Source organism: Lithobates pipiens, unplaced genomic scaffold (assembly GCF_037356315.1).
Source record: "Lithobates pipiens isolate NorthernLeopardFrog02 unplaced genomic scaffold, aLitPip1_a1.2 Scaffold_18, whole genome shotgun sequence".
NCBI classification, from domain to species: Eukaryota; Metazoa; Chordata; class Amphibia; order Anura; family Ranidae; genus Lithobates; species Lithobates pipiens.
In genome coordinates, this window is record NW_027507758.1 from 21,394,178 (window position 1) to 21,413,821 (window position 19,644).

Consider the following 19,644-nt stretch of genomic DNA (forward strand, 5'->3'; position numbering starts at 1 on the left):
GTCTGCCGGAATCGTTCCGTCGGACCTTTGATGTCGAAAAGTCCGGTCGTGTGTATGCGGCATTAGTCCTCTAGAGGATTAAAGGATGCATCTAATATTACACACTTCACTGCCGCTTGTGAAATCCTAAGTGATCGCCGTACAATAAACAGACACTCCGCAGATGACACAACAAAGGGCTTCTATGTACGGCTCAGGCAAATCAACACAATCAGACCGATCAAGATAACAAACCATAGCAACAAAGTATCCGACCAGAAACAGCGTGACCCTCCCCGCCACCACACCCGATAATGTGTACATACTGCCATAGGAAAAAAGGAATGTGCCCTGGCACAACAAACATAACATGCCTCCATCCCGATATATACAGTGCATCCGGAAAATGTATTCACAACGCTTCACTTTTTCCACATTTTGTTATATTACAGCCTTATTCCAAAACTGATTAGATTCATTATTTTCTTCAAAATTCTACAAACAATACCCCATAATGACAATGTGAAAGAAGTTTGTTTGAAATCTTTGCAAATTTATTAAAAACGAAAAAAATTCCCATGTACATAAGTATCACAGCCTTTGGTCAATACTTTGGTGAAGCACCTTTGGCACCAATTACAGCCTCAAGTCTTTTGGAGTATGATGCTACAAGCTTGGCACCAGGGGCGTAACTATAGGGGGTGCAGCAGTCGCGACAGCAACTGGGCCCTGTGCTGCAGGGGGCCCATGTAGCCCCCTCTACATATGCTGATCACCCGTCCAGCACACTGGATGGAGTCCAGGCCAACATGGATGAGTGCGCGGCCTACAGCTTGGTCATGGTGAGTGAGAGGACCCATGTGTCTTTTACTGAGGAGTGGCTTCTGTCTGGCCACTCTACCATACGGGCCTGATTGGTGGAGTGCTGCAGAGATGGTTGTTTTTCTGGAAGATTCTCCTCTCTCCACAGAAAAAATGCTGGAGCTCTGTCAGAGTGACCATCGGGTTCTTGGTCCCCGCCCTGACTAAGGCCCTTCTCCCCGATCACTCAGTTTGCCTGGCCACGCCCTTTAGGAAGAGTCCTGGTGGTTCCAAACTTCTTCTGTTTACGGGTGATGGAGGCCACTGTGCTCATTGGGACCTTCAATGTTGCAGACATATTTCTGTACTCTTCCCCAGATCTGTGCCTCCATACAATCCTGTCTCGGAGGTCTACAGACAATTCATTGGACTTCATGGCTTGGTTTGTGCTCTGACATGCACTGTTATCTGTGGGACCTTCTATAGACCGGTGTGTGCCTTTCCAAATCATGTCCAATCAACTGAATGTACCACAGGTGGGCTCCAATCAAGTTGTAGAAACATCTCAAGGATGATCAGTGGACAGGAGGCACCTGAACTCAATTTTGAGTATCATGGCAAAGCCTGTGAATACTTATGTACATGGGATTTATTTTCCTTTGTTTTATTTTTAATACATTTGCAAAGATTTCAAACTTCTTTCACATTGTCATTATGGGGTATTGTTTGTAGAATTTTGAGGAAAATAATGAATTTAATCCATTTTTAAATAAGGCTGTAACATAACAAAATGTGGAAAAAGTGAAGCGCTGTGAATACTTTCTGGATGCACTGTACATACATAACAAAGAAGCAATGGTCATGGGACTTTAGATGAGGCATGTTACTTTATAAATGATGATATATAAAATACATATAAAATTATATAAAATTACTCCTGTGCTATCACTGGAAATGATAATAAAACAATAAACTGCTGCAGACACTGATTGGTTAATCCGTGACCAGGGAAATGTATAAAAGAGAGTGATATACCACTTTATCATTCTTTTATAAAATACTTAGGCCTCTTTCACACGGAGCGGATCAGTAATGATCCGCCCCGTGATGATCCGCTCGCTCAGCTGGGATCGCTCCGTTGTCCCTGCTGAGCCGGCGGCGGACAGGGCGGTCTCCGCACACTGTGCAGGGACCGCCCTGTCAGCTCTCCGCTTTCCTCTATGGGGATCGGATGAGCACGGACCGTCTGCCCGTGTTCATCCGATCCGCTCTGCAGACGGACAGAAAAATAGGATTTTCCTCCGTCTGCAAAATCGGACAGTTGCAGAGGCGGACAATAGCGGGTGTCTGCGGATGCTCATCCGCAGACACCCGCTATCCCATAGGGATGAATGTATGCCCGTATTTCATCCGCAAACGGATGGATGAAATACGGACATACCATCCGCATGTGTGAAAGGGGCCTTATAGTTTGAAAATTTATTGCATCGAAATTGAACATTCCATGATCTAAATATGGTTAGATCATGGAATGTTCAATTTCGATGCAATACATTTTCTAATCATAAGTAAGCCAACTGCACCTTAAAACCAGGAGAGCTGGCCCTCCATTATACAGAACACAGATCGGTAACATTGTTAATATAGCCGGGATGGTAAATATTCACAGCCGGAGAACTGAGAGCCACCGGGCATTAACCCCTTCACCCCCCCCCCCCCCCCCGTACAGCTCCCATGGAGCAGAGCATGTGTTACATTTTTGCTGTGGACCTGTTATTCAGGAAAAACTTAAAGTGGTTGTAAACCCTTACAAACCACTTTGACCTACAGGTAAGCCTAGATTAAGGCTTACCTGTAGGTCCAAGAAATATCTCCCAAACCTATACGGTTTAGGAGATATTTGCCCGAAGACGGGCACCGCTGTCTACGGCGCATGCGCCGTAGACAGCGGCGCGCAGGCGCACTGAGCGTGGCATCCTCTATAACGAAGATGCCGTGCAATGCCGCGCGTCTCGGCTCCCGTGTGTATGCGCGGGAGTGACGTCATCGCGGCTTCGCCAAATGACAGCGGCGGAGTTGCGAGACCCACCAAGAAGATGGATGCGGCGGACTACAGGGGACAGCGGTGACTTCGCTGGCTCCTGTGTCAGGTAAGTGACACATAATGGACTACTCTGCGATGCGATGCATAGTGGTCCAATATGCTTTGCCTTTGCAGGGAATGAAAGAGGAAGTAAACTCATCAAAGGAGAATTCCTGGTATGAAAATGATCACATTGTTATATTGTACCAGCTTGGAATAATGTGTTGTATCTGTTTATATACCATACCTGTGGGATCCCTCTAGTCTAAAGGCTGGAAATCACTGTAAAGACTCCGGTACTGCACCGCTACCAATGGCAGCTGGTGAAGTTTTAGGATGGGGGGGCACCAGACCCACCCCTTCCTTTTTGACCCACTTCCCACTTCTCATAAGCCCCACCCCTTATGGAATCCACCCACTCCATCCCCTGTATTCCACTTAATTCCACCCATAATGGAGTGTACAGCTCAGCATCAAAGGACAGAGTATACAGCTCAGCATCACAGGACAGAGTATACAGCTCAGCATCACAGGACGGAGTGTATAGCTCAGCATCACAGGACAGAGTATACAGCTCAGCATCACAGGACAGAGTATACAGCTCAGCATGACAGGACAGAGTTTATAGCTCAGCATCACAGGCCAGAGTATATAGTTCAGCTTCACAGGGCAGAGTTTATAGCTCAGCATCACAGGACAGAGTATATAGCTCAGCATCACAGGACAGAGTATACAGCTCAGCATTACAGGACAGAGTATACAGCTCAGCATTACAGGACAGAGTATACAGCTCAGCATCACAGGACAGAGTATACAGCTCATCATCACAGGACAGAGTATACAGCTCAGCATCACAGGACAGAGTATACAGCTCAGTGTCACAGGACAGAGTATACAGCTCAGCATCACAGGACAGAGAATATAGCTCAGCATCACAGGACAGAGTTTATAGCTCAGCATTACAGGACAGAGTATATAGCTCAGCATCACAGGGCAGAGTATATAGCTCAGCATCACAGGACAGAGTATACAGCTCAGCATCACAGGACAGATTATATAGCTCAGCATCACAGGACAGAGTATACAGCTCAGCATTAGACATGTGCAGAGTAAAATATTTCGTTTCGGAATTTCGTTTTCATCCGAAAACTTAATTTATTTAGTTACTCCCGAAATTCGTTTTTATTTATTTCGTTTTTCGTTCAAAAATTGCATTCGTCCGAAAATCCACATGAATTACGGTCGAATCTGTCTTTGAAGGCTTATGGTGTCTGCCGAATGTATAAAGAAGATTCGACGGAGCTAGTATATAGCATACTTTAGAACCCCTATTAAAGTCTATTGGACTCCAACGTTCAAAATCTAAAGTGCTAATTTTAAAGACTAATTTGCAAGTTACTGTCCTAAAAAGTGTTTGGGGACCTGGGTCCTGCCCCAGGGGACATGTATCAATGCAAAAAAAAGTTTTAAAAACGGCCGTTTTTTCGGGAGCAGTGAGTTTAATAATGATTAAAGTGAAACAATAAAAGTGTAATATTCCTTTAAATTTCGTAGGGGGGGGTGTCTATAGTATGAAGGGGCGCATGTTTCTGGTGCTTAGAACTGTCCCTGCACAAAGTGTCATTTATGCAGGAAAAAAAGTCCTTTAAAATCACTCGCAGCTATTATGAATTGTCGGCTCCGTAATACAGAGAACACTCATTGAAAGTCATTGATAAAAAAAAAAAAAAAAAAAAAAAAAAGCGTGGGGGTCCCCCAAATTCAATTACCAGGCCCTTCAGGTCTGGTATGGATATTAAGGGGAACCCTGACTCAAATTTAATAAAAAATTTGACGTGGGGTTCCCCCTTAATATCCATAACCAGACCCTTCAGGTCTGGTATGGATATTAAGGGGAACCCCGCGTCAAATTAAAAAAAAAATTGACGTGGGGTTCCCCCTAAAAATCCATACCAGACCCTTTATCCGAGCACGCAACCTGGCAGGCCGCAGGAAAAGAGGGGGGGACGAGAGAGCGGCCCCCCTCCCTCCTGAACCGTACCAGGCCACATGCCCTCAACATTGGGAGGATGCTTTGGGGGTCTGTGACCCCTCAAAGCACCTTGTCCCCATGTTGATGAGGACAAGGGCCTCATCCCCACAACCGTGGCCGGTGGTTGTGGAGGTCTGCGGGCGGGGGGCTTATCAGAATCTGGAAGCCCCCTTTAACAAGGGGACCCCCAGATCCCGGCCCCCCCCTGTTTGAAATGGTAAGGGGGTACAAATGTACCCCTACCATTTCACAAAGAAAGTGTAAAAAATAGTTAAATAAGACAAACACACTTTTGAAAAATTCCTTTATTAAAAATTAAAAAAGATTCCAGCGGCGGTAATCCACTCTTGCTATCCAGCGACGGACGGTCATCTCTCCAGCGATGGCTCATCTCATCCAGCGCAGCGAATACATCCTTCTTCTGTCTCCGCGGAGGAGACACTGCAAGGATTCCGGCGGCCTGACGTTTCTTATATACGGAGGGCGGGGCCACCCATCACCTGACCCCGCCCCCCTCTGACGCAAGTTGAGACCCGGGGTTCCCTGTGACGTATGGGTGACCCCGCCCCCCTCTGATGTAACGGAAACCTGCCTGTGTTACATCAGAGGGGGGCGGGGTCACCCATACGTCACAAGGAACCCCGGGTTTCCCCTTGCGTCAGAGGGGGGCGGGGTCAGGTGACGGGTGGCCCCGCCCTTCGTATATAAGAAACGTCAGGCCGCCGGAATCCTTGCAGTGTCTGCTCCGCGGAGACAGAAGAAGGATGTATTCGTTTTTTTTTTTTTTTTTTTTATTTGACACGGGGTTCCCCTTAATATCCATACCAGACCTGAAGGGTCTGGTTATGGATATTTAGGGGGAACCCCACGTCAAATTTTTTCTTAAATTTGAGGCAGGGTTCCCCTTAATATCCATACCAGACCTGAAGGGCCTGGTAATTGAATTTGGGGGACCCCCACGCTTTTTTTTTAATTAATTTATTTTATTTTTTATCAATGACTTTCAATGAGTGCTCTCTGTATTACGGAGCCGACAATTCATAATAGCTGCGAGTGATTTTAAAGGACTTTTTTTCCTGCATAAATGACACTTTGTGCAGGGACAGTTCTAAGAACCAGAAACATGCGCCCCTTCACAGGCATACTATAGACACCCCCCCCCCCCTACGAAATTTAAAGGAATATTACACTTTTATTGTTTCACTTTAATCATTATTAAAATCACTGCTCCCGAAAAAACGGCCGTTTTTAAAACTTTTTTTTGCATTGATCCATGTCCCCTGGGGCAGGACCCGGGTCCCCAAACACTTTTTAGGACAGTAACTTGCAGAATCTTTTCTCTCTGTCAAATCTTTTTTCCTCTGTCGAATATTTTCTCTATATAATATTGGACTAATAGAGGTAAGGTTAGGCACATTCGACCACAGGTTCTATAGACAGATTGTTATTGTCAGAGTCATGTCGAATCTCCTATTCTATATCGAACTGTTGTAACAATGAAAACGAAAATAAAGCATTTATTTATGTTGGATCTTTCGTTTTTCGGATTCTGTGCTTTCGTTATCGCTTGTCAAAACAAAAACGAAAATAGCTGAAATTCGGACGAAAATGAATTCGGTCGAAAATGAATGCACATGTCTACTCAGCATCACAGGATAGAGTATACAGCTCAGCATCACAAGACAGAGAATATAGCTCAGCATCACAGGACAGAGTTTATAGCTCAGCATTACAGGACAGAGTATATAGCTCAGCATCACAGGGCTGAGTATATAGCTCAGCATCACAGGACAGAGTATACAGCTCAGCATCACAGGACAGAGTATACAGCTCAGCATCACAGGACAGAGTTTATAGCTCAGCAACACAGGACAGAGTATATAGCTCAGCATCACAGGACAGAGTATATAGCGCAGCATCACAGGACAGGGTGTACAGCTCAGCATCACAGGGCAGAGTATACAGCTCAGCATTACAGATCCAGGTATATAAAGCTCAGCCTCACAGATCCAGGTGTATAAAGCTCAGCCTCACAGATCCAGGTATATAAAGCTCAGCCTCACAGATCCAGGTGTATAAAGCTCAGCCTCACAGATCCAGGTATATAAAGCTCAGCCTCACAGATCCAGGTGTATAAAGCTCAGTCTCAAAGATCTAGGTATATAGCATGAAAGATAAGTGAATTGAATACAGCTTAGCCTCACAGACCATCATTGACAGCAACCAGCAACCCCCTAACCCCCCCTCGGGCTCGTGGCACTGAGAGCTCCCACCCTCCCAGAATGACAGCACAACACAACCACCCCGGGGGGAGGGGGGAATTACAGCACGGCTCATGGCTTGTAGCACTGACAACACCCTGCAACCCCCGCGGGAGGTCCGGCACTTAACGCCAGGTTGTGGTGTCCTCTCCAAGTGCTCTTGTCTCCTCCAGAGCAGCAGCAGCGGCAGAGGTGGGCTTCCTAGATTCCAGCGTGTGTCTCCTCTGCTCGTGCCTCCTCTTCCTAAGTGCCAGGCATCCAATAAGATCGCCTGGCGCTTTGGCCAATCGGGGAACAGGTCTGACGACCTGCCTCCTGATTTTAAGGGAGGTATGCTTGTGTGAAAATAGCGAAAATGTATTCGCTATCGCCCTGAGCCCATCCTATTTTGAAGTCTAATCAGGTGCTTAAAAAAACGCCCCCACCATAGGAGTCCATGCATTATGATTCGGTGTCCTGTAAGGGGCCGGGCGCATGGATAGGGGATGGCAGCAGGGATAGGGGGGGTCGGCGCCCATGCACCCACAATGCGCGGCCAGCCATTGACCACTACTATAGCGCTACTCCAATGATCTCTACAAGCTTCCAGGTCCTGTACTGAGTAGCTGCCCTGCTTCATTATGAACACAGGAGGTCGGTCACTCAATGTGGGCCCCATTCAGAAAATACTTTGCATTCTTTTAATGAATACAAAGGGTTCTCTGATTGCACATGGTGGAGGCGGTGGAATGGTGGTGTGAATCACAAAACTGTCTGAACAGAATTCATTGGGGTATGTTAATCACAAGACTGGCTGGACAAAATCAAAGTGGGGGGGGGGGTGAATCATAAGACTGGCTGAACAGAATTACATTGTCGTGTTTTAATCACAAGACTGGCTGGACAGGATCACAGGGGGGTGGGTCACAAAACTGTCTGAACGGAATTACATTGGGGTGTGTTAATTACAAGACTGGCTGGACAGAATCAGGGGGGGGGGGAGGGGGTGAATCACAAGACTGGCAGAACAGAATTACATTGGGTTGTGTTAATAACAAGACTGGCTGGACAAAATCACACTGGGGGGGGGGGGGGCGGTGAATCATAAGACTGGCTGAACAGAATTACATTGTCGTGTTTTAATCACAAGACTGACTGGACAGGATCACAGGGGGGTGGGTCACAAAACTGTCTGAACAGAATTACATTGGGGTGTGTTAATCACAAGACTGGCTGGACAGGATCATAGTAGGGGGGTGGATCACAAGACTGTCTGAACAGAATTACATTGGGGTGTGTTAATCACAAGACTGGCTGGACAAAATCACACTGGGGGGGGGGGTGAATCATAAGACTGGCTGAACAGAATTACATTGGGTTGTGTTAATTACAAGACTGGCTGGACAAAATCACACTGGGGGGGGGAGGGTGAATCATAAGACTGGCTGAACAGAATTACATTGGGGTGTGTTATTCACAAGACTGGCTGGACAGAATCACGGGGGGGAGGGGGTGAATCACAAGACTGGCTGAACAGAATTACATTGAGTTGTGTTAATTACAAGACTGGCTGAACAGAATTACATTGGGTTGTGTTAATTACAAGACTGGCTGGACAAAATCACAGTGGGGGGGGGGAGGGGTGAATCATAAGACTGGCTGAACAGAATTACATTGGGGTGTGTAAATCACAAGACTCACTGAACAGAATAACAGTGGGGTGTGTGTGAATCACAACACAGGCTGAAGAGAATTACAGTGAGGTGGGATGTGTACATTACAAAACTGGCTGCATAGATTGACAGTGGGGTGGGGTGTGTGTGAATGACAAGACTTGCTGGACAGAATGACAGTAGGAGGGGGGGGGGATAAATCACAGGACTGGGTGAACAGAATCACAGTGGGGAGTGGGGGGGGGGGGGGGTAAATCACAGGACTGGGTGAACAGAATCACAGTGGGGGTGTGTAAATGAGCAGATTGGCTGAACAAAATTGCGGTGGGGTGTGTGTGAATCACAAGACTGGCTGAACAGAATTATAAATGCAGAATAATATGTGTCCTCCAGGCTTTCCCGGTGAGGTTGTACTATGACCGGCTGACAGGGAACGTTCAGGAGCTGGATGGGGCCCCACAGGAGAAGGCCCTGGAGTACGGGGCCAGCGACGAGCAGCGCGAGTGCACCATGTTATGGCTGAGACAAGAGAGACTCTCGCTGTTCAGAAAGTAAGTCTGAATACCAAACTGGATATTAAATTAGAGATGAGCGCTGACGCAGAAAGTTCCATGTATGAATGTCTCAAGCACTTGCACAGCCGTCATACATAACCCCTGTAATTTGCCTAATACATTTATGCCTTATGATCATTAGCTCCATCTAGTGGCCATAATGCAGTATTTTCCTGAAATTCCTCAATCACAAAAATATTGCATTATGGCCACTAGATGGCGATTATAGGAAAATCTTAACAATTAGATATCTGGGTACAGCTTTGTGTATTTCTTCCAGATCTAATCCAGTGTGAGACTTCCTGTAATAAAGACCGCCCACTGCTGCCCTCTCTCCTTGTGCAGAGTCACTGGTCTTGTCTCCGCCCCCTTCCTCTAGATTTCTGCAGGCAGCCTGTAGTGGGTGGGGCCTGTTGTGCCCCCCCCTCCCCCCCCCCCCACACACACACACACACAGCTCTGTTCAGGCTTTGCACAGTGCAGTGATGATGTTTCTACTTTTACAAGTTAATATCTGGCTTTGCAAAAGGCATTGGGTGCACACAAGGTTGACTTATATCTTTTGCCGCTTTCGAGAAATGTACTTGTATTTTTACAGTTGATGTTTGGAAGAGGCAATGACCGCTCTTTCAGAGGAGATTTCCTTTCACTTTCACAGGAGACTTCCTGTTGTGTCTCCAGGACAGGAAGTGAAGATGCATGTACGTTCGTTGTGTGTAAATAGGGCAAAGAAAACAAACGTTATTAGGCTATTTCCTATTCTGCTCACATGTTTTTTATTTGGCCACTAGATGGCGCTAGCATTACAGGAATTTATTATGATACCTAGCACAATCTAGTGGCTAAATGTGGTATTTTCTGTTTTAAATCAACGAATAATGTTTGACCAGCACAGAAAATTATTTATAACCAGGGCTTTTTTTCTCAGAGAATAGGTGCAGCTACTCCCTCTTTCCGAGTCACCCCTTGTCTCCGCCCCCTACCCACCTCCCAGCACCTCCCCTTTTAGAGAATACAGAACCAAGTATCATTTTGCTATATCATTTGTATGGAATTTGTTAATGATTAAATAAAAAGAGTGAAACAGATCACCTGCAGACAGCAACAATAGACCCCCCACAGCAACAACAGATCCCCATCAGCAACAATAGACCCCTCTGCAACAACAGACCCCATCCCTGCAACAATAGACCCCCCCTGCAAGAAAAGACCCCACCCCTGCAACAATAGACCCCAAGCAACAAAATATCACCCCACCCAGTAATAATAGATCCACTCCAGCAACAATAGACGCCCTCAGCAACACTATATCCCTCCCTGCGACAATAGACCCTGAGCAACCAAATACCCTGCAGTAACAACAGATCCACTCCAGCAACAATAAAACCCTGCCAGCAAAAATTGATCTGCCAGCAGCCAGCATCAATAGCCCCTCCCTCAACAGTAGATACCCCCCAGTAAAATAAGACCCCCCCATAAACTATAGATCTTCCCACCAACAATATCCCCCCTCTTCACCCACAGCAATAGATCCCAAAGCAGCCAGCATCAATAGACCCATCCCTCAACAGTAGATCCCTCCCAGTAACATAAGACCCCCCAGAAACAATAGATCTTCCCACCAACAATATCCTCCCTTCCCCCACAGCAACAGATCTCCCAGCAGCCAGGATCAATAGCCCCTCCCTCAACAGTAGATCCCTCCCAGTAACAATACCCCACTGAAACAATAGATCTTCCCATCAACTGTACCCCCCCCCCCCAAAAGCAATAGATCTCCCAGCAGCCAGCATCAATAGCCCTTCCCTCAACAGCAGATTCCTCCCAGTAACATAAGACCCAACAGAAACAATAGATCTTCCCACCAACAATATCCCCCCCCCCCCACAGCAATATATCCCCCAGCAGCAAGCATCAATAGACCCTCAGGCACACACCAGTACCTCTTGACATTATATATATTCAGTGCTAGAGGTGCTGGAACGGTGTTCCTGCTGAAAAAAAAGCCCTGCAACAATAGACCCCACCCCTGCAACAATAGAACCCACCTCTGCAACAATAGACCCCGAGCAGCAAAATAATACCCCCCAGTAACATAGATCCACTCCAGCAACAATAGACACCCTCAGCAACACTATACCCACCCACCCCACCGAAAAATAGACCCTGAGCAACCAAATACCCGGGAGTAACAACAGATCCACTCCAGTAACAATAGACCCCTGCCAGCAACATTAGATCTGGCAGAAGCCAGCATCAATAGCCCCTCCCTCAACAGTAGTCACCCCCAAGTAACATAAGATCCCCCAGAAACAATAGATATTCCCATCAACAATACCTCCCTCCCCAACAGCAATAGATCTCCCAGAAGCCAGCATCAATAGCCCCTCCCTCAACAGTAGATCCCTCCCAGTAACATAAGAACCCCCAGAATCAATTAATCGTCCCATCAACCATACCCCTCAACAGCAATAGATCTCGCAGCAGCCAGCATCAATAGCCCCTCCCTCAACAGTAGATCCCTCCCAGTAACATAAGAGACCCCAGAAACAATAGATCTTCCCACCAACAATATCCCCCCTTCCCCCACAGAAAAAGATCCGACAGCAGCCAGCATTAAAAGCCTCTCCCTCAACAGTAGATCCCTCCCAGTAACATAAGACCCCCAGAAACAATTGATCTTCCCATCAACCATACCCCCCAACAGCAATAGATCTCGCAGCAGCCAGCATCAAAACCCCCTCCCTCAACAGTAGATCCCTCCCAGTAACATAAGATCCCCCAGAAACAATTGATCTTCCCATCAACCATACCCCCCCCAACAGCAATAGATCTCGCAGAAGCCAGCATCAATAGCCCCTCCCTCAACCGTAGATCCCTCCCAGTAACATAAGACCCCCCAGAAAAATTTATCTTCCCACCAACCATACCCCCCAACAGCAATAGATCTCCCAGCAGCCAGCATCAATAGCCCCTCCCTCCACAGTAGATCTCTCCCAGTAACATAACAACCCCCAGAAACAATAGATCTTCCCACCAACAATATCCCCCCCTTCCCCCACAGAAATAGATCCCACAGCAGCCAGCATTAAAAGCCCCTCCCTCAACAGTAGATCCCTCCCAGTAACATAAAACCCCCCAGAAACAATTGATCTTCCCATCAACCATACCCCCCAACAGCAATAGATCCCACAGCAGCCAGCATTAAAACCCCCTCCCTCAACAGTAGATCCCTCCCAGTAACATAAGACCCCCAGAAACAATTGATCTTCCCATCAACCATACCCCCCCAACAGCAATAGATCTCGCAGAAGCCAGCATCAATAGCCCCTCCCTCAACCGTAGATCCCTCCCAGTAACATAAGACCCCCCAGAAAAATTGATCTTCCCACCAACCATACCCCCCAACAGCAATAGATCTCCCAGCAGCCAGCATCAATAGCCCCTCCCTCCACAGTAGATCTCTCCCAGTAACATAACAACCCCCAGAAACAATAGATCTTCCCACCAACAATATCCCCCCTTCCCCCACAGAAATAAATCCCACAGCAGCCAGCATTAAAAGCCCCTCCCTCAACAGTAGATCCATCCCAGTAACACAAGACCCCCCAGAAACATTTGATCTTCCCATCAAGCATACCCCCCAACAGCAATAGATCCCACAGCAGCCAGCATTAAAACCCCCTCCCTCAACAGTAGATCCCTCCCAGTAACATAAGACCCCCCAGAAACAATTGATAATCCCATCAACCATACCCCCCCAACAGCAATAGATCTCCCAGCAGCCAGCATCAATAGCCCCTCCCTCAACAGAAGATCCCTCCCAGTAACATAAGACCCCCCCCAGAAACAAGGTGCCGGAACGGCGTTCCCGCTGAAAAAAAAGCCCTGCTTTTAATATTTTTTTTTTTGCTCCATTAGCACAGAATCCGTTTGTCCAAAGTTTTGTGGAGAAACATCCTTGAACAAATTATCCCTTATTTCTTTTTTTATCTTTTTTTTTCTCTAAACGTGGCACCATAGGCCTGCTTTTATAAATGGCGATGTAGCCAATGAGATGTTTGTTTTCTAAAATACATTTTGCCTGGCTGCTTGCTGTTGGTTATTGAGCCTGTTGAACATTCCCATAGACTATGATTGACTTCTGCTGTTACTCTGTCAGGTCTCCTCTCTATCTGGAATACAAACTGGTGAAACTGCTGCTCCGCCCTCTGGAAGATTCTCAGCCGGTCAGCCGTTACGGCATCCGAGGCTACAGCCGCCAGACCACCGGCGCCGCCCTGTCCTCTGGCCAGTCTTCAGCGACTCCTCAGCTGCTCAGCGCCCCCAGCACCCTACCAGACAAACCATTGGAGCCCCCACAACCCAACCCTACCCGCGTTCGCAGCTGCCCCGCTGCTTCAGGTGACTCCAAACTCCCAAAACCCCCCCCTGCAGTGATAGAGAACATTCTTATTGATGACTATTCGTTTAGTTCCGAATTCGTTTTTTTTAACAAATTTCTACAAATATCAGAATTTTCGAATTTCCGATCTTTTATGAATCTTCAGAAATTAGAAATTCAAGATTCAGAAATTAAAAAATTTGGCAATTCACAAATCCGAAAATTTGAAATTCGGAAAAGAAGAATGAAAATCCAAAAATTCAAAAGAACTCAAATGCGAAAATTTGAAAATCCGATAATAAGAATGAAAATCCAAAAATTCTAAATAAAAACGAAAAATCTGAAATTTAAAAAAACTGACCTTTTTATTTATATATTTTATATTATATATTTATATATTATTATTATTATTATTTTTAAATTAAAATCCAAAAATTCAAAATAAAAACAAAAAAATCTTAAATTTAAAAAAACTGACCTTTTTATTTATATATTTTATATTATTTTATATTATATATTTATATATTATTATTATTATTATTTTTAAATGAAAATCCAAAAATTCAAAATAAAAAGGAAAAATCTGAAATTTAAAAAAACTGACCTTTTTATTTATATATTATTTTATATTATATATTTATATATTATTATTATTATTTTTAAATGAAAATCCAAAAATTCCAAATAAAAAGGAAAAATCTGAAATTTAAAAAAACTGACCTTTTCATTTATATATTTTATATTATATATTTATATATTATTATTATTATTTTTAAATGAAAATCCCAAAATTCTAAATAAAAAGGAAAAATCTGAAATTTAAAAAAACTGACCTTTTCATTTATATATTTTATATTTATATATTATTATTATTATTTTTAAATGAAAATCCAAAAATTCAAAATAAAAAGAAAAAATTTGAAATTTAAAAAAACTGACCTTTTTATTTATATATTTTATATTATATATTTATATTATTATTATTATTATTTTTAAATGAAAATCCAAAAATTCTAAATAAAAGGAAAAATATGAAATTTAAAAAACTGACCTTTTTATTTATATATTTTATATTATTTTATATTATATATTATTATTATTATTATTATTTTTAAATGAAAATCCAAAAATTCAAAATAAAAGGAAAAATATGAAATTTAAAAAAACTGACCTTTTTATTTATATATTTTATATTATTTTATATTATATATTTATATATTATTATTATTATTATTTTTAAATGAAAATCCAAAAATTCAAAATAAAAAGGAAAAATCTGAAATTTAAAAAACCTGACCTTTTTATTTATATATTTTATATTATTTTATATTATATATTTATATATTATTATTATTATTTTTAAATGAAAATCCAAAAATTCAAAATAAAAAGGAAAAATCTGAAATGTAAAAAAACTGACCTTTTTATTTATATATTTTATATTATTTTATATTATATATTTATTTATTATTATTTTAATTAATTAGTTCCGTTCCATTCGTTTAGATGCAGCATTCGTTATTTCGGATAATTCGCAACTTCAGATAAATTCGTATTCGTTATGTTCACTAACAGCCAAATTTGAAAGGAAATTCCAATACCTATAATTTAATAGTTAGTTATTATTAGTTAGTTAGTTCGTTATTATTTTGAATATTTCAGATTTTCGTTCTTCGAAATCTTTGGACGTTCTTTCTTATTTTACGGATTTCAGAATTTTACGAATTTTCGAGTTTCCGATTTTCCAATACCCAATTTTCGAATTGACAAATGACAAATTTTCCAATTTACGAACTTTAAAATTTACGAATTTTCGAATTTATGAAAAAAAACAAAAAAAGATGAAACGAAAGCAAATACATTTTTCAGCAGTGCACATGTCTATTGATGACTGTATAGTTACTCCAAGTAATGAAACAGCGTCACTTTCAACAACCAGGTCGAGGTTCCCTGTTCTGCTGGATTACATATTGACACACACTATATTGCCAAAAGTATTGGGACGCCTGCCTTTACACGCACATCAACTTTAATGACATCCCAGTCTTAGTCCGTAGGGTTCAGTACTGCGTTGGTCCGCCCTTTCCAGCTATACCAGCTTCATCTCTTCTGGGAAGGCCGTCCACAAGGTTTAGGAGATGTGTCTATGGGAATGTTTGACCATTCTTCCAGAAGAGCATTTGTGAGGTCAGGTACTGATGTTGGACAAGAAGGCCTGGCTCACAGTCTCCGCTCTAATTCATCCCAAAGGTTAAGGATGAGCTGAACACCCCCCCGGTTCGGTTCGCACCAGAATCTGTGAACAGACCTAAACTTCGTGTGAACTTTAGAACCCTATTAAAGTCTATGGGAATCGAATGTTCAAAACCTAAAGTGCTAATTTTAAAGGCTAATATGCAAGTTACTGTCCTAAAAAGTGTTTGGGGACCCGGGTCCTGCCCCAGGGGACATGGGTCAATGCAAAAAAAAGTTTTAAAAACGTCCGTTTTTTCGGGAGCAGTGATTTTAATAATGATTAAAGTGAAACAATAAAAGTGTAATATTCCTTTAAATTTCGTACCTGGGGGGTGTCTATAGTATGCCTGTGAAGGGGCGCATGTTTCCCCTGCTTAGAACTGTCGCTGCACAAAGTGTCATTTGTGCAGGAAAAAAAGTCATTTAAAATCACTTGCGGCTAAATTGTCGGGTCCCATAATACAGAGAACATTCAATGAAAGTCATTGATAAAAAAATAAAAATAAAGCGTAGGGTTCCCCCAAATTCAATTACCAGGCCCTTCAGGTCTGGTATGGATATTAAGGGGAACCCCGGTCAAATGTAAAAAAAAAAAATTGACGTGGGGGTCCCCCTAAAAATCAATACCAGACCCTTTATCCGGGCACGCAACCTGGCAGGCCGCAGGAAAAGAGGGGGGGGCGAGAGAGCAGCCCACCCCCCTCCTGAACCGTACCAGGCCACATGCCCTCAACATTGGGAGGTGCTCGGATAAAGGGTCTGGTATGGATATTTAGGGGAACCCCACGTCATTTTTTTTTATTTTACGCAGGGTTCCCCTTAATATCCATACCAGACCTGAAGGGCCTGGTAATTGAATTTGGGGGAACCCTACGCTTTTTTTTTTTTTTTAATCAATGACTTTCAATGAGTGTTCTCTGTATTACAGGAGCCGACAATTCATTGATTTTAAAAGACTTTTTTTCCTGCAGAAATGACACTTTGTGCAGGGACAGTTCTAAGCACGGGAAACATGCGCCCCTTCACAGGCATACTATAGACACCCCCCAGGTACGAAATTTAAAGGAATATTACACTTTTATTGTTTCACTTTAATCATTATTAAAATCACTGCTCCTGAAAAAACTTCAGTTTTTAAAACTTTTTTTTGCATTGATCCATGTCCCCTGGGGCAGGACCCGGGTCCCCAAACACTTTTTATGACAGTAACTTGCATATTAGCCTTTAAAATTAGCACTTTAGATTTCTCCCATAGACTTGTACAGGGTTTTCCGCTGCTTTTCGAATTTGCCGCAAACAGCCCAAATTGTTCACTGTTCGCCGAACAGGCAAACAGGCAATGTTCGAGTCGAACATGAGTTTGACTCGAACTGGAAGCTCATCCCTACCAAAGGTGTTCTATCAGGTTGTAGTCAGGACTCTGTGCAGGCCAGTCCAGTTCCTCCACCCCAAACTCACTCATCCATGTCTTTATGGATCTTGCTTTGTGCACTGGTGAGCAGTCATGTTGGAACAGGAAGGGGCCATCCCCAAACTGTTCCCACAAAGTTGGAAGCATGAAATTGTCCAAAAATGTATTGGTATGCTGATACCTTAAGAGGGACCAACTGCATCCCCTGAAAAACAACCCCACACCATAATCCCTCCTCCACCAAATGATTTGGACCAGTGCACAAAGCAAGGTTCATAAAGACATGGATGAGCGAGTTTGGGGTTAAGGAACTTGATTTGCCTGCACAGAGTCCCGATTTCAACCCCATCTTTGGTATGAATTAGAGCGGAGACTGCGAGACAGGCCTTCTCATCCAACATCAATGCCTGACCTCACAAATGCTCTTCTGGAAGAATGGTCAAACATTCCCATAGACACACTCCTAAACCTTGTGGACGGCCTTCCCAGAAGAGTTGAAGCTGTTATAGCTGCAAAGGGTGGGCCAACTCAATATTGAACCCTCCGGGACTAAGACTGGGATATGATAAAAATTCATGTGTGTGTAAAGGCAGGTGTCCCAATACTTTTGCCGAAAACAGTGTTTCTCCTTTGGCTCCGTCTGTCCAGGCGGTATGGCCACCTGCTGACTTGGCACCATCCATAAGTAGCATAACTCTTCAATAAGATACAGATGTTAAACACAATTTAATTTCAGAAATTTGCATAACAAAGAATATTTTCCCAGTCTCTGGAAGTGTAAGAAGACAATGACTATTCTACGCCCTGAATCCGAAGAACTAACACTGACCGAAGGAACATGAAAGAAGAAGTGGGAAAGGCTATAGCTAGGGCTAAACTAACTAGCACTAAACAGGAGGGAAGGACAGAGGGCGATACCAAAATCACATAGTAAACAAGTTGTAGTGGCTCAAAACTGCCACTAGATGTAAACATACTACAAAACAATAATAACCTAATCCAGTTCAATACAATATCAAACATTTACATGACAGTGGGGCAGAACATTCCCATTGAAGAGGTTTAACTCCCAGGCTGCTTAAGGGATTCTTTCCTGTAAGAGCGGTGTAAATGTGAATCTGGTTGTGATAAGATGGATTGTTTCAAAAAAGTATTGGGTGTTTTCTTGAAAAAAAATAAAAATAAAGTTACAAATATAAAAAAATAAAAATTCCAGCGGAATTCTGACCCGGGCATGAAATTCCTGATAGGATAACATTATAGCTGCAGATCGTTATTTATATTCAGCTCATATTGTTCTATTCGAATAATATACACTCACCAGACACTTTATTAGGTACACCTGTTCAATTACTCGGTAACACGAATTGCTAATCAGCCAATCACAAGGCAGCAACTCAATGCATTTAGGCATCTAGACATGGTGAAGACGACTTGCTAAAGTTCAAACCGAGCATCAGATAGGGGAAGAAAGGGCATTTAAGTGACTTTGAACGTGGCACGGCTGTTGGTACCAGACTGGCTGGTCTGAGTATTTAAGAAACTGCTGATCTACTGGGATTTTCACCCACAACTATCTATCAGGTTTAATGGTGGGAAAAAAGAGAAAATATCCAGTGAGCGGCAGTTGTGTGAGGGGAAAATGTCTTGTTGATATCAGAGCTCAGAGGAGAATGGGCAGACTGGTTACAGATGATAGAAAGGCAACCGTAACTCAAATAATCACTTGTTACACCCAAGGTATGCAGAATACCATCTCTGAACGCGCAACACATCGGACTTTGAAGCAGATGGGCTACAGCAGCAGAAGACCACACCGGGTGACACTCCTGTCAGCCAAGAACAGGAAACTGAGGCTAAAATTGGCACAGGCTCAAAATTGGACAATAGAAGATTGGAAAAACGTTGTCTGGTCTGAGGAGTCTGGATTTCAGCTGCGACATTCAGATGGTCGGGTCAGAATTTGGTGTAAACAACATGAAAGCATGGATCCATCCTGCCTTGTATCACCGGTTCAGGCTGGTGGTGGGGGTGTAATGGTGGGGGGGGGGATCTTTTCTTGGCACACTTTAGGCCCCTTAGTACCAATTGAGCATCATTTAAACCCCACGACCTACCTGAGTATTGTTGCTGACCATGTCCATCCCTTTATGACTACAGTGTCTCCATCTTCTGATGGCTCCTTCCAGCAGGATAATTCACCATGTCACAAAGCTCCGATCATCTCACCACTGGACAATGAGGTCCCTGTC

At 43.6% G+C, this 19,644-nt stretch overlaps 1 protein-coding gene across 1 annotated transcript in view; it reads left to right on the plus strand.

The window, feature by feature from the left end:
• The window catches only part of LOC143986997 (uncharacterized), a 130,030-nt gene that overhangs the window by 17,507 nt on the left and 92,879 nt on the right, over positions 1-19,644 (plus strand). The window contains exons 3-4 of the mRNA XM_077485434.1: positions 9,202-9,359; positions 13,525-13,766. Coding sequence (XP_077341560.1) covers positions 9,202-9,359; positions 13,525-13,766 — 400 coding nt within the window. The remainder of the gene's footprint in view (positions 1-9,201; positions 9,360-13,524; positions 13,767-19,644) is intronic.